General features: G+C 46.4%; 4 protein-coding genes across 4 annotated transcripts; 2 read left to right on the forward strand and 2 right to left on the reverse strand.

Annotated features, from left to right (window-relative positions):
• Positions 1 to 2,115: 2,115 nt before the first annotated feature.
• LACBIDRAFT_330466 (uncharacterized protein) lies at positions 2,116 to 2,959 on the forward strand (the record flags this gene model as incomplete). Its single annotated transcript, XM_001884686.1, has 4 exons — positions 2,116 to 2,136; positions 2,189 to 2,192; positions 2,537 to 2,695; positions 2,754 to 2,959. The coding sequence occupies 4 exons, from the start codon at positions 2,116 to 2,118 to the stop codon at positions 2,957 to 2,959; spliced, it is 390 nt and encodes a 129-aa protein (XP_001884721.1).
• A 1,332-nt stretch (positions 2,960 to 4,291) lies between these two features.
• Positions 4,292 to 6,303, reverse strand: LACBIDRAFT_304323 (putative magnesium transporter, CorA-like protein; the record flags this gene model as incomplete). Its single annotated transcript, XM_001884768.1, has 12 exons — positions 4,292 to 4,406; positions 4,459 to 4,556; positions 4,607 to 4,669; positions 4,720 to 4,800; positions 4,853 to 4,995; positions 5,052 to 5,320; positions 5,380 to 5,417; positions 5,467 to 5,577; positions 5,628 to 5,705; positions 5,764 to 5,828; positions 5,876 to 5,896; positions 5,949 to 6,303. 12 exons carry the CDS (start codon positions 6,301 to 6,303, stop codon positions 4,292 to 4,294), a joined length of 1,437 nt encoding a protein of 478 aa, XP_001884803.1.
• Positions 6,304 to 6,974: 671 nt separating this feature from the next.
• LACBIDRAFT_304324 (uncharacterized protein) lies at positions 6,975 to 7,794 on the forward strand (the record flags this gene model as incomplete). The annotated part of the gene is made up of 4 exons (XM_001884687.1): positions 6,975 to 7,103; positions 7,159 to 7,284; positions 7,445 to 7,572; positions 7,629 to 7,794. The coding sequence occupies 4 exons, from the start codon at positions 6,975 to 6,977 to the stop codon at positions 7,792 to 7,794; spliced, it is 549 nt and encodes a 182-aa protein (XP_001884722.1).
• Positions 7,795 to 11,354: 3,560 nt separating this feature from the next.
• On the reverse strand, positions 11,355 to 13,213 carry LACBIDRAFT_191321 (glycosyltransferase family 4 protein; the record flags this gene model as incomplete). Its single annotated transcript, XM_001884769.1, has 9 exons — positions 13,183 to 13,213; positions 13,043 to 13,133; positions 12,629 to 12,996; positions 12,429 to 12,577; positions 12,264 to 12,371; positions 12,108 to 12,214; positions 11,890 to 12,058; positions 11,627 to 11,807; positions 11,355 to 11,574 (listed from the first exon to the last, which is right to left on the reverse strand). Exons 1-9 carry the CDS (start codon positions 13,200 to 13,202, stop codon positions 11,355 to 11,357), a joined length of 1,413 nt encoding a protein of 470 aa, XP_001884804.1. The 5' UTR covers positions 13,203 to 13,213.
• Positions 13,214 to 13,251: the final 38 nt, after the last annotated feature.

The raw sequence follows: 13,251 nt of genomic DNA on the forward strand, positions 1-13,251 counted from the left end.
AATTGCAGAGACTAAATAACCGATTAATATGTGGCTTCAATCCTACGGGTCCAGAATTTTAATTACTACCTCATAACTATGTTAAAGTGCCCATTCTTAGGGGTGATCTCGACATAGGGGCCACAAATAAAAATTCTGAATCCGTAGATCGATTAGAATTCAAATTCTAAGTAATATCCTCCTACAAACCATGCTCATACGTGTTGTGGTTGGAAAGCTATAGTCCAATCTCTCCAGAGTGCCAAATTTGGCAGGGAAAACAAGCTGATTTCGCATTTTTGGAGCAATAAATAAAATTTCTACATGGAAAACTCTCTCAGTGGATTCAATCACATCATTCCCTCAAACCCAGTGCAAAAAATATATTGAATTGGTGTTGTGGAAGGTACAAAGTCCATGTCTCAAGAAATTGGCCCTGTGACGCTATGTCACGGCATGTCACTGGTCATCACACTTACCAAGGATTGTGCAACACCATTATGAACTGAGAGAAGTATGCCCATACATCATGCCCTATGTAATATCTAGTTACAAGCTCAAATTCAAGTTGTTGAACAACATATCGCATGCTATCAGTGCCGCAAACGAAGATCAGTGTGAAACCAGTCAATGAGGCAGATGTCACGCTGCCCTAATTTGGGCATTTTGCTTAGTCACTTCAGTTTCCCATCTCTTCGTCAGACGTCTGTGGCAAGTGTGACAGAATGTGACCTTCCCTACCTTCAAGTATGATTTCGTTCATTCAGTGGTTTTTGGTTCACTGGAGTACCAGCTCAACTCAAAACTCTTGTAATTGAATACTTGTTGAATGCTATAAGATATAATTTTTTTTAAAAGGCTCTTTTCCAAGATTTAGTGCCAAAATCACACAGATATATATTCAGTTTTATGGTGAATGAGCACCTATTTGCAGGTATCAAGAGATCAAAATATGCTACACCTTAGAAACTTGGGATTACTATGAAGAATATATATCTGCACACAATGCAAAAAAAATTAAAGAAATAGCTTGAGAACTGACCCCGGAAAAGTGTTTTGACTCATTGACTAGTGTGACTCATTGACTGGTGAATGACTGTATACACCCTTCTAATCTAGATTGAATCGACGACTTGCAGTATAAATTCCCTGTAAATGCGTAAACCTCGAGCGGCACCTTCGTATGACATCAGGCTTGGGTATATACATCAACCACGTCAAGTCCAAATTCTCGTCTCCTAATCATAAACCTCGTGCAGCACCATTTGTCGAGGTAGGGGGAAGGCCGAGACCGTTCATCGAGATAGGGGGGGATGCCGATCAAAGAAGGGAGGAGGCCATTGAGCTAGTTAGGAGGAGACCATTGGTAAAAGGAGGAGACAGTTCATGGGAGGAGACACGTCGTTGACGGAGCCAACAGTTCGTCGAAGGCGAGAACAGGTTGTCGAGGAGACACGTCGTTGATGGAGGCGACAGTTCGTCGAAGGCGGAAACAGGTCGTCGAAGGAGGAGACAGTTCGTCAAGGGAGGAGACAGGTCGTCGAGGGCATACAAAGTTCGTTGAGGGAGGAGACAGGTCGTTGAGCTTGGAGCTTAGAAACCAATCGTCGAGGGGATACCAGTTGTTGAGGGAGGAGACCAATCATTGAGGGAGGAGACGGAGGAGACCGTCTGCGGAATGAGGAAATCATTCGTCGAGAAAGGAGGCCGTTAGTCGAGGGAGGGAAGAGGCCTTTCGTCATCTCTACCTAGGGAGGAGACCCTTCGTCACGAGAGGAGGCCGCTGGTCGAGGGAGAGAGAGGCCGTTTGTCATCGGGAGGGAGAAGGCCGTTCATCGACTTATGAATTGGAGCTTGCGTGGGTGTGGTGGGAAGGAAGAACTCAGATATTCGCGCTGACAGAAGATTCAACATGATCACCTGATGTCGGAGTTTCAACGGACTTCAACAAATTGTGACTTGTTCACTCGCCTGTTGACATCAAGCATGTGTGGAAAAGAGGACGAAGGCGATAGAAATCAGATGACGAGGACTACACTACAACATGACTTGTAACTGACTATTCCTCGACTTCAGCTAGGCCATGAAATTTTGGCAGATAAATAACTGAGCGCCACATGACTTGCACTTACCAACATGACTTCACATGACCTTCTTGTGAGGGGTAGATGACTTGATCTGACTTTCGTTTTTACTGAGGATTACATAGGTAGGTAGGTCAAGCACACAGGGCCTTACAAAAAAATTCGACCCCAGCTACTTTTTTTAAATTCTTGAACCCCCTTGGTTTCACCAACCATCTTCCTGATTGTTTCTGATGACATTCCGCAATCCCATCCCTCGTGCCCCTGCTTGCTCCAAGAAAGACGCACGTTGGTCGCTGAAATCATTGGGAATCGAGCTGTTGACTGTCGAACTGTGACAAGCAACTTGCCCGAGACTAAAATCTCTATCACTACCAAAAGGTCTTGCAGAACACGCGGAACCTCAAGTCATTGATTTGGTAAATCTCAGTCTTAAATTGACTTCTCCGAGTAATTTTTTACGGAGCTTTTAGGCCTGTGCAAACTTCTGACTGTCTTGGCCTCCTTGAAACTTGCGATGGGCGCTCTGTTGGCTACGGTACACGCATCGCTGCGCGTCACGCGCACCTTACCTCCGACAGAATTGTTTTTCGGGGATTATGACCTCGCAACGGATTTTGCAGGCTTCCAGTGTTCAATATCCTGTGATCTAGCCATGTGATGCGATAGAGCGCATTGGGTTATTCCTAGCTGAACCTGCCCAGCCTTCTATTGCGATTTTCTCCCCTCACCAGGAGATCCCGGTTCACGGAAGGAGGGATTTTCCCCATATCTTCCTTCCCGAAAACGATCACGCTAGTATTGTGTCCTTTGTTCATAAGGCTGTCTACGTGCAAATTATGCTTTCCTCTCAACGAATGGCGCAAACCATTCATCTCAATCCGGGTTTAGCTTGAGCCTTGGCAGACTATGCAGACTTTTCCTTGATGGGACGGAAGTATATGAAGATTACTGGAGTGTTCTCGATACCTAGCCCTGTTAAAGGAAGCTCGAAGCGTCTCATCTCAATCGGAAATATCAAGAGTACCTGGTCAGTTGCATAGTAATTTCGGATCTGCGTAGCTTGCCGAAAATACGAGCACCTGACAAGATGTTAGGAACGTGCTTTGCCAATTATGAAGCGTGACGATGGAGACTGTCTGGAAGGAAAAAAAAATGCCGTTTTCCGTCGTATCCTCCCGGTCATGTTCCACATCTACTTTCAAGACTCTGATTCGAATGACAACCTGTCGATCGATCGCTGGCTATACGTTCTCGACTGGGCCTTATTACGCAACACTGCGTAATGTTTATTCTAGTATCTGGCGAATTGACGGTATTCTTCGAAAGGACCCGTTGATCAGGCGTGGAACGCCAGGCTTTCTCTATAATCGATGATCAATCAACTTGTCTTATTCTTGTTTCCTCCATACGGTGATAAAGCCGGAGATGAATTCGAGGTCGAATCTTCTCGGATGTATAGTGAACAATTCACCATTTGCCAGCCGAAAGACGCCAGACAAAAATTGTCGTCTCTGCACCGTGACTGAGCTTGGAGGGATTAGTTGTGATCACACCTTTTTGGCACCATATTCCTCTTACGTATAGACGCCCGTCCTCTTCTCAAGAAAGCATCAAATGAAGCACTGAAATGCACTAGGGTGATACTTCCTGTCAAAGTACTTGCCCATCGTAAACCCAGTGCACAACTTACATACCTCATTTTCACATCAAAATGAACGCTCCTATGCGTCGAAATAGCGTCAGCTGATCTCATTTGTTACTGATCATGAATGAGTACACCTGACCTAATCAGAGGACGTTTTCTTTTATTGGAGGAAATGAAATGGTAATAACAAAGCCCTGAGCAGACCATGCGACAGATGCCTCCGCTCAGGAATAGTCTTGCGGTCTGATGATGACATGACGGTGCTGACGGTGGCTATGAGCGTGACAAATGGGATTGAGCTTCATACATCGTCACCCGACGTAAAGTAAGATCCGGAATGAGTCTCGCTTTCATCGGTGCGGACGAAGACGGAGTGGCTCAACCCATACTGGTACGGAACTGCAGTTGAATTGGATCGGTCAAACCGAGTAAAAACAACTCCGAAGATCTCCAGCCCCCCGATGCTTCCGATTCCCCTCTCTCGGGCCATGACATGTCGGGACATTAAATGCAGCCCGCGAGGATTCGTGTGGAGGAGTCTTTTAGTAGGTGGAGTCACGGATCGCAAATCAGTTCGTGATCACGACCATCCATCCAAACTTCGTTTACGCAGGGGTAAAGGGAGCCAGGCTTTGTGTGACTTCCCAGCGCGGGGGTAGTTGCTGGAGAGCCCCACCTTTCGTATCCTGGCAAGCCTATTGCTCGGAGTTAGGGGCCTGTACAGACAGATGTGAACCAACAACATACGTCCTGAAGCCAGCCCATGCAACGATGATAGCCAAGCTTGTCGAAACTCCAGTCATAGCATAAAATGCATAATCGTGGTGCTCTATATGGCTGGTCAGCTGTATCGGAAGGTCAGTAGGATGAAAAAGTCAAGGTTTAAATTACTCACATTCATACCGAACAAGCCGGCAATGAGAGCGCCTGTACCAACCCCGAGCGTTGCGATTGAAACCTTGGAAGTTTTAGTTGTAAAGTGAAGAAGGATTTCACTACGATACCCACCTTAAGATCGAGGGCGAGCAAAGCATTACGATTGGCATCGAGTATGAGCTCAACAATTTCTTGAGTCGACTGAACGTTACTCTAACGCGAGGAATGTGAGCATCGGTAACATTGGGCTATAGTGGTCACCAACTTCGATACTTTCGGCCTCATTTACAATTTCTTCCACCTGTTTTGAAAAGGATTCCAAGAGGACCTCAAGGTCCTCGTGATCGTGAAGCTCACGATTGACCTTGTTCTTTTTATCACTCAGATACATCGCATTCATGTCCTCATCTAGAGTTACGATCAAGCGTTAATGCAGTCTTTGCTTATGAGTGGAGTGTCATTACCTTGAGCGAGGACTTCATCTAAAGCTTCCTCGACCTGGTTGCGGTTGTGCGTGAGAATGCAGATAAGGAGGGCAGAGGGACTGAATAGTACCAATTTGGCTCTGTTTTTGAAACTTGCTAATCTTCTAGAATAGTGGAGAAGACGTTTGAAACGATCGTGGTCGATGTTATCTTCCATTTCTGCGAGAAGGCCACCAACGAGGTTTCTAATAAAAACCATCTCAGCTTCTAAAGCGCTGAGTACCGAAAGTAGAATCGATTCTATAGCTCTAGAAACAGCATGTGAATGAGCGTCTGTCTAACTTGTAGAGTGCACAAGATCGAATACCGGAATTCATAAGGTGATCCAGTACCTTTGAGATTATGCTGACGACGGGGTGAGTGCGGCTCAAAGCATGACGGGTTATTTACTCACTTCTAGGTGGTATAAAAATACAGAATGGAGTCTTGAGTCAGCGCTGCCATAGGTGTCAAATAAAACAACAGCATCCGCCTTGACCAGAGCTCGAATGTGAAGAATATTAACCTAGACTGCACTCAGAATCGAGTAACATGAAAGGAAACAGCAATACATGCCAGAATGGCTTCCTTCCTTACAAGGATTGTGGGAACAAGGTTGGGCACCCTCGAATCGATTTTACGCAAGTCACGGGCCTGTCACAGAAGATGCATGCGTTAGCTGGTATGTTCATCAATTGAAGACATAACACACGTTCAACCGATGCTCTGTGCAGAGTTCGGACTTCTTGAATTGACCGGAAATTGTTTTCACGTTGCCTGTGCGTAATTACGTCAAACTGAATGAAGCGGTTTGCTTCGAATACCTTCAGAGTCCAGCACCGTACCTAACGAAATGAACTTCAATAAATGTCGTTCACAACCACGGAGCGGACTTACAACGCAACATAAGATCAGTTGGCTGTCGTCCCTTCATCACTTTGTCGAGAATAGTAGCCCTTGCCGCGTCTTCTTGATTGTCGGGTAGATCATCGAATTCGGCGGCAGATTTTGAAGGCCAGAATATTTGTCGGTTATTGACGTAAATGAATGGACGAATACCCCTCCCCGAGTGTCTCGAGACGCCAAACGGAAGTAGAGGGGTGTACTGTGGTCGAACATTGGAGGTATAGATCCAGCGCTTCGTTGCATCGCCGACACCAAGATGAGCTTGATTTGTGAAAAGTTTCTTGGCCTGGGAGCAAGGGTCTGGCCTTACATGACTTGCGAAGTGTTTCCAGCAAGCTCTATGCATGCGCAATGTGCCAGAAAGGAACCCTCAAGTTTCGTCAGGCTGGGGTGTTGTCGAAGGAAGAATTTCAAAGTCACGAGGATCATGTGACAAGGCGTCACGCATGTATTATGTAACACCTGTTACACCACAATTTCGGCGCCACATGCATCCGAGCTCGCGACCCCACACAAACCGATTCCGATTGCCCCCACACGGAACGATATCGATTGAGGATGCCAGATCTCCTTGTGAGATGTGGTACTGATTTATTCTCTCTCCAAGTTCCTCCCATCTAGCTTCGAATTGGAGTATAGAGGCATTCATTCAGCTCACCTCTCCTCTTTGAAAATAAATTTTAGAACTGGCCATCTTATTTTCCTGAAGTCATGTTGACTCAAACTTGCCTTTTGAGATTGACTTTCTGACTCCAGAGACGGAAAAGGACAGGGAATAAATTTCCGGATTCGACGCTCAAAACGTTTCCACAACGTGCTGGGATCGGACATATCCGCGCTCAGCAAGATCAGGCATCTCTGATTCCATCCTTTTCAGGAGGCTGGAACCCTTCACGCAGGTTCGTTACATATTCAGGGATTACCGGACTTCGGTCGATAACTTCAATGCTGTATCAATTCCTACTTATAACATGACCAGTATTAGCCACCTTCCTCCCCCTCCTCTCCCTCAAACCCATGTCCGAAACTCGTAGGCTTTTGGAGGCTGCCGCAGCCCTCTCTACCATTCTCCGCGACGCTGGAATTCCACATGCTTTTCATGGAAGTGTACTGACCGCGGTTCTAGCCAACGCTCCGCTCAGTGACGCAAGTATCATTCTCGCCTAACGCAGTTTTTGTCAATTTGAGTTCCGTACTTCAGGAGATCTTCTGTCTTGTCGAAGGTGGTCAAACCCAAGCCCATCCCTTTCGTCGAGTTCGTGATGCGATCGCGGGCAACGATATTTTTTCAGCAACCCACTCGCCTTGGACAAATCGGCAAGCTACCGTTTTTATCTCGCAATTAGCGTTTAGCAGCCAACCCTGATCACTTGCACCACATAGACTTCACATCAGTTATCGGCGACTGATTCCGACGATCGACGTAAGTACGGCGAATTGTTCATTCCCTTGTATATCAGCGACTGACCAGAAATTCAAATTTATAGATAGAGATCTTGCCTGCTGGAGAAACTGGCCCACGAATTCTGGACAGCACGACTGTGATGAAAATGCAAGGAATTCCCTTCGTGACGATCTCGGAGTTTATCCGAGCAAAACTGAAAAATTGGATCATGTACGCTGAATCCGTGCTCAGAGCATTGCCAGCTTTTGAATTGATGTGGCTTTCAGCCGTGGTTCAGATCGGGATGCTCAAGACATCTCCTACGTGCTGACTAAATATTGGAATCGAGTGGATATCAACCGAATACCTGAGCAAGACATGAGCCAGTTTGTAGCACGTAATGCAAGCGTGGCACCAGCATGGTTGGCAGTGAAGAGGAAGTATGGAATGTAAAATCTGGCCAAATGATACAGGCGATTGTGAGAAGTCGTTGGAGGGTCAAGTGATGATAGGCCGACGGTCTAAAAAACTTTTTTGGGGAACGGAGAGATAAAAGCTACTCACGTAGCACAAAAATTGTATCACTAGCACACCACTCAACCACAAGTGGTCTTGAATGTATTTGAAGGGCAAGTTTGGGTTTGAAATCCGTTGCTGAGTCTCCTACAACCCTTGTCACGATTTGGCGTCTATCAAGGACAAGATGTAACGTCAAATTTTACGAGATGACCGCCTGACCACCCATTTCGTAAAGTCCACTCATAGAAGGCGCTCACGGGAGTCATACATCGAAGTATCGGGTTCGCTTAAACGATGATCTTCATGGAAGGCTGGCTATGGGCCACGTCAGTGAACAACTCTCCCGCAACATCACTCACATGGTATAGAATTCCACTGATTCAAAATATCATTCCCATCCCGATATCCAATCGATGACACAGACACTCTGAAGCCTCAGGCAAATGGGACAGAGAACGTGGGTGATCTGCGGCTCCAAAGGCAGGGCAAATGTGCGCAGGCCCTTTCGAACCACCTCGATTTGGCCTGAAGCGAGGTTTTAGACAGGCCATTCGTTGGCTAAATACGCCGTTGACCACAAATTTCTGGGGCGGTCCGTCCTGAAATGAATTCGGAGGTCTCCGTCTGGAGATCAATGACGACTGCGCGAGGCTGGGACGCGGAAGCGTACGTACCTTTACCCCATGCCTCGTGACTCCCGTCTGAAGTTAGCGAAAGTCGCAATCTTCTCTTTGAAGAGATACCGAGGTTGTGGACGCTTTGAGGGATTTGGTCTCATGGAGGAAGTGACAGCGCAGTTCGAAACATACAAAAGCTGACCCTTGCTGAGCGACACATCCAATTCATTGTTTTTTGAGACCCCAAAATGGCCCTGCAAACAGGATTCCTGCGAAAGCAGGGGAGACCCAGGTCCACGGCAAAAGTCCAGCCCGGCGTCATCTCTAGTAAATTTATCCTGGAGCGGGAGAAGAATTTTAAAATTACTTATACGGGTTGTTCGTCCTGTTAGTAAGTAATCGGATCATTCACAATAGTCGCAAACACCTACCATAAACGATTCACTCAACAATATATGACCGCGTCATTTTGTGCTCATAAATGCAAATGCCAAGTTAGCATTCGCATGCAGTTTTATAATTAGGACTCACCAAGTTATCTAGAAAAAATCCACTGGCTTCTTTGAAAGACGCAAACCACGTTCTCTAGTTCGTCTGAAACAATTGAGAGCCGGTCAAACCGTGGCGGATTGACCCTTGCCAAATGATGTCCAGAACGTTGACGTTCAGCACTGTAAGCGCCATGCTAGGGACTATGATTCCCATTAGCCAAACAACTCAATCCGTTATCTCATGTTATCTTTGATAAGTATTGAATTAAATGGGCCGTTATCCTTGAATGTTGAACCTGACCACGGGAAGGAAGAGCTGGCAGTGCCACTGCCAGTGGCCCGAACTTCCTGTCTGGGTCGGCAACTTCCGTTTCGTTTCGTTTGACTGGAGCTTTGAAAATCAATAGAGAAGTAGGGTAAACTGCCGATAGATAGCGTATTCTTAGTCTTGATCAAGTCTTGATAGGAGGATCCAAAAGAGAAACTAGCCTTATGATGAGATTTTGTCGTTTTCTGAGCGATATCTTGAGCAGAGAGGATATTCAAATTTCAAGTAAAGTTTGCGTACTTGGAATAAGGATTGCTGGACGCAATGATGATCTTAAATACAGCAATCGACCAACCTGACCTCGAACAGGAATATAGCCTCTTTTGAGGAGTAGACCATACAACCACGAAGAGTCCTCTATATCTTTCGGTCCCTTTGTGCAGGAAACCATGAATCCCACAGATATAGCGTCACGGCTAGCCTAAAAAGAGCTATGATTGTTTCAAACAGTTCACGTACGGAGGTAGTAAACCGCGACAACGTAGCCTTATTTTTGGGCCGTGGGTTCGGTCGAGAATTAATTGAACACGTTGAGAAGGGCAGTAGTGGTTTTTTTGAAACCCATGTAGGCCTCGGTAAAATTCGGCGAAACAAGTGGCAGAGACCTACTGTCACCTACAGCACGTCAATTGTTGATCGAACTCGTTCTCCCGATAACAGGGAATCTTGTAAAGTCAATCATCATTTTCCACCTGTTCTCATTGGGGACATTGCCATACCTTGTTGTCGTAAAGTCCCTGAAATGCTTATCGCCGAAGAAGAGGTCCAGAAATAATTTCCACTTTGATTATCAATGGGTCGGTCCATTCCAAGGCTGGGTGCTTATCTCCCGCCCAGCTGCAAGACGTTGGAGCATGCACGTGTGCAGCTTGCGTTACCAGCGGTAATTAAACTGCGGAGCCCAAGAAGAACCCTCCATGCCAGCGATTCGACCTGATATATGGACAAAGATTAAGGGGTGTCGAGCAATTCGAATCGTCTTCCTCAGATATGAGTTATGTTGCCTGGAATAGTGCAAAAGTTACGTTGTCCATGCAAAAAAGAGGCATTTCAAGTATCTTTCGAGTTGAAGAAAAGGGGACCACGTTCGATAGGCGGATCTTTCAGCAAGCTGTTCCGTAAGTCGTGGTTCAAAAAGTCGCAGGAAGATAAGAAAGTTTGTCGCCTGTTTATCGACGTCGTGGAAAATAAACAATAGAACGCGAGGACCTTGAGACCTTTTCCGTATTGTTTTGCGCTCTAGAAAATTGTCTGTGGAGAGATGTTCCATGATTTCTTGAAATAAAGTGCGGAGGACGCACTGGTAGTGTTTGTGTCAAGTCTGCCACTTGTTCTGTTAGGTTCTATTTTTAGCAAATTCTTAGAGGGTGAAGTTTGAACCTGGTTTTGAAGCCTTGGAAAAACCAGGTAGCCCTGCATCACTAAAATTTTTTGAGGAGGTTTCGTATTGTTTGAAGGATGTGTTGACTCCATCAGACGCATCCAGGGCATCGCACAACTTGAAGAAGAGCAGATTTCAGGGTCAGCACAGACTTTGGGCATATGGCTAGCATCTGCTAGCATCACTGCATTATGCTAAATGTCAAATCCAACAAGGGTTCAATGGTCTAGTGGTTATGATTTCTGTCTTACATTGCACACAGAAGGTCTCCAGTTCGATCCTGGATTGAACCATCTTTTTTTCCTTCCATTTGAAATGAGGTGGTCGTGAACTACTACTGGCTGACAACATACATGTAGATGGATACCCTTTTGCAACATTTGTAACAATATAGACGGATGGATGTTGGTACCATTTGTAACAAGGTTCGCGTGTTTTCGGTATTTCCTCAGTGAAAGGCCTGAGGCCAACGAAACACTCGGGCTTCCGCCACAAACACAACCCAGGTCGACGAGACCTGAATCACTATCATACGAAACCAGCGAAATCTAGAAGTGAATTTTCGTGGTTGCAAGGGTATCGTCATACGGGTATCTTCATCGCTTGGACTTCATTCACACGATCCATTTCCTCCCTCTACCTGTCCCTTCTCTTCCTCCTTCTGCTTCCTCTCCTCCTCATCTTTTACGAGCTACGCAAAAACAGATGAAGTCACCCGTAAAACTTGAACGAGAAAACAGAAGACCCACCTCTGCGAATACCTTCGGATCCCAGTGATCATGCACGAAATCCAGATCTTCCCTAGGGAACCACCACTCGAGGAACAAGAAAAAAATGCAATCCACGATGAGGATGATGGTGTAAATCGGTCCTGCGAATGGGCCTAGCGCCATCGTGCTGTTGTTTGGGTCAGAATTCATCGTCGACGGAAATCAGTCGATCAACCCACCTCTGCATCCTCTCCCAAAGCTCTATTTGCTTGGATCGCATGACAGTGTGATATACGACCTCCGTGCGTGCCGTGACCTGGTCCCAGTCGTAGAACGTCTTCATCCGCTCATGGGCCTGGAGGGGGTCATGTTTCCCTTGACTGACGATGAATATAGCTTCAGAGATGGCACGGACGACGTCTAGGAAGTGAAAATTAGATATAGACTATCTGTTAACGTGTCGAGAATCGGGGTAAATATACGTGGAGGAAGAAACACGAACCATCTTCCTCTGGCTCCGCGAAACTGATCATATCCTCTGGCAATATCTCTGGCACACCGCCCACACGCGTAGAAACAACATAAAGCCCCGCACATGCTGCTTCTAAGATGGCGATTCCGAATGATTCCGTCAGAGAGGTATTCATAAATATCGAGCCGCGTGATAAAACCTTGCAAAATGCAATTAGTTGATTCTAAAGAAGAGAGAGGCCGACCCACGGAAAGGACGTCCCCTGGACGAACTGGACCAAGGAGCTCTATACGGTCTTGAAGGAGGTGCTTTTCGCGCATTTGGAGGAGGTCGATTAGTTTGGGGCCGTCTCCGCCTGTTATTATATTGGCGAAGCTTTAGAGCATGTGCGACAGATTACCTACCAACAACAAAATTCACATTTGGGAATAAAGCGCAGATTCGGGGTGCGGTGGCGACAAGGAGGTCAATGCCTTTGCGGTACGCGAGACGGGAGAGAACAACAATGGTTACTGTTGGAAAGTTTGGTCAGTGAGTGCTGAGGTGAGATTGATGAAGTAAAGACGAACTGGTATCCGAAGGTGGTTGGGGGCAGGGTTTGAAGTGTTCTGCAACAATGGCATTAGGAATGACGTAGATGTTCGACCTCACGACGAGCTTTGATGGGTCTTCTGAGTCCCTGTCAAATAGTTGACCGCGAAGGACCGTGTTTTCTCGTCTTTGAGCCCGTCAGTCGATCTGCAATCGTGAAATTGAACAAAAGACGCACCCAGTATGAGAAACGCAGATCACGGCGTCTACATTCTTCAACGTGCCCACCATAAGCTTATTTGTCAATATACTCGCAGCGTCGTCGAAGCCGAACAAGCTGTGGTCTGTGAACACTGTTCGGATACCCATCAAATGGGAGTGCAGGATCCCTTCATGGCCTATAGACGACAAACTTGCGTGCGCGTGGATGAGATGGATATGTTCCCGAAGAAGAATTGTGCGCAAATAAGGAAGGGAGGTGAAGAAGTTTGGAAGCGTTGCCGAGGAGGCAATAGGGAGAAAGGGGATGTAGTAGACTTTGAGGCAGGGGAGGAGCCAGCGGATGCCAACGCGTCCTTGGGGGTGGCTGTGGGTTATTACTATTACCTAGTAATGTATGAGTTCAATCGCGTACGAGGAAAATTGAACATACCTTGTGGCCTTTACGAAGTAAATTTGCACTGAGCATGTAGATATGGTTTTCGACTCCTCCCACCGCTGGGTGGAAGAAGTCCGATATCATCCTGAGAAAATTTAAGCAAGGTGCCAGTAATTCATCTACAACACACGTACGCAATAGATAGTGTTTCCATGGTCCATGTCCTGGTCGAGGCTGGTTGGGTGCACAAGGATACTTAGTTT

Source organism: Laccaria bicolor, genomic scaffold (genome assembly GCF_000143565.1).
Source record: "Laccaria bicolor S238N-H82 LACBIscaffold_27 genomic scaffold, whole genome shotgun sequence".
In the NCBI taxonomy this organism is placed as follows: domain Eukaryota; kingdom Fungi; phylum Basidiomycota; class Agaricomycetes; order Agaricales; family Hydnangiaceae; genus Laccaria; species Laccaria bicolor.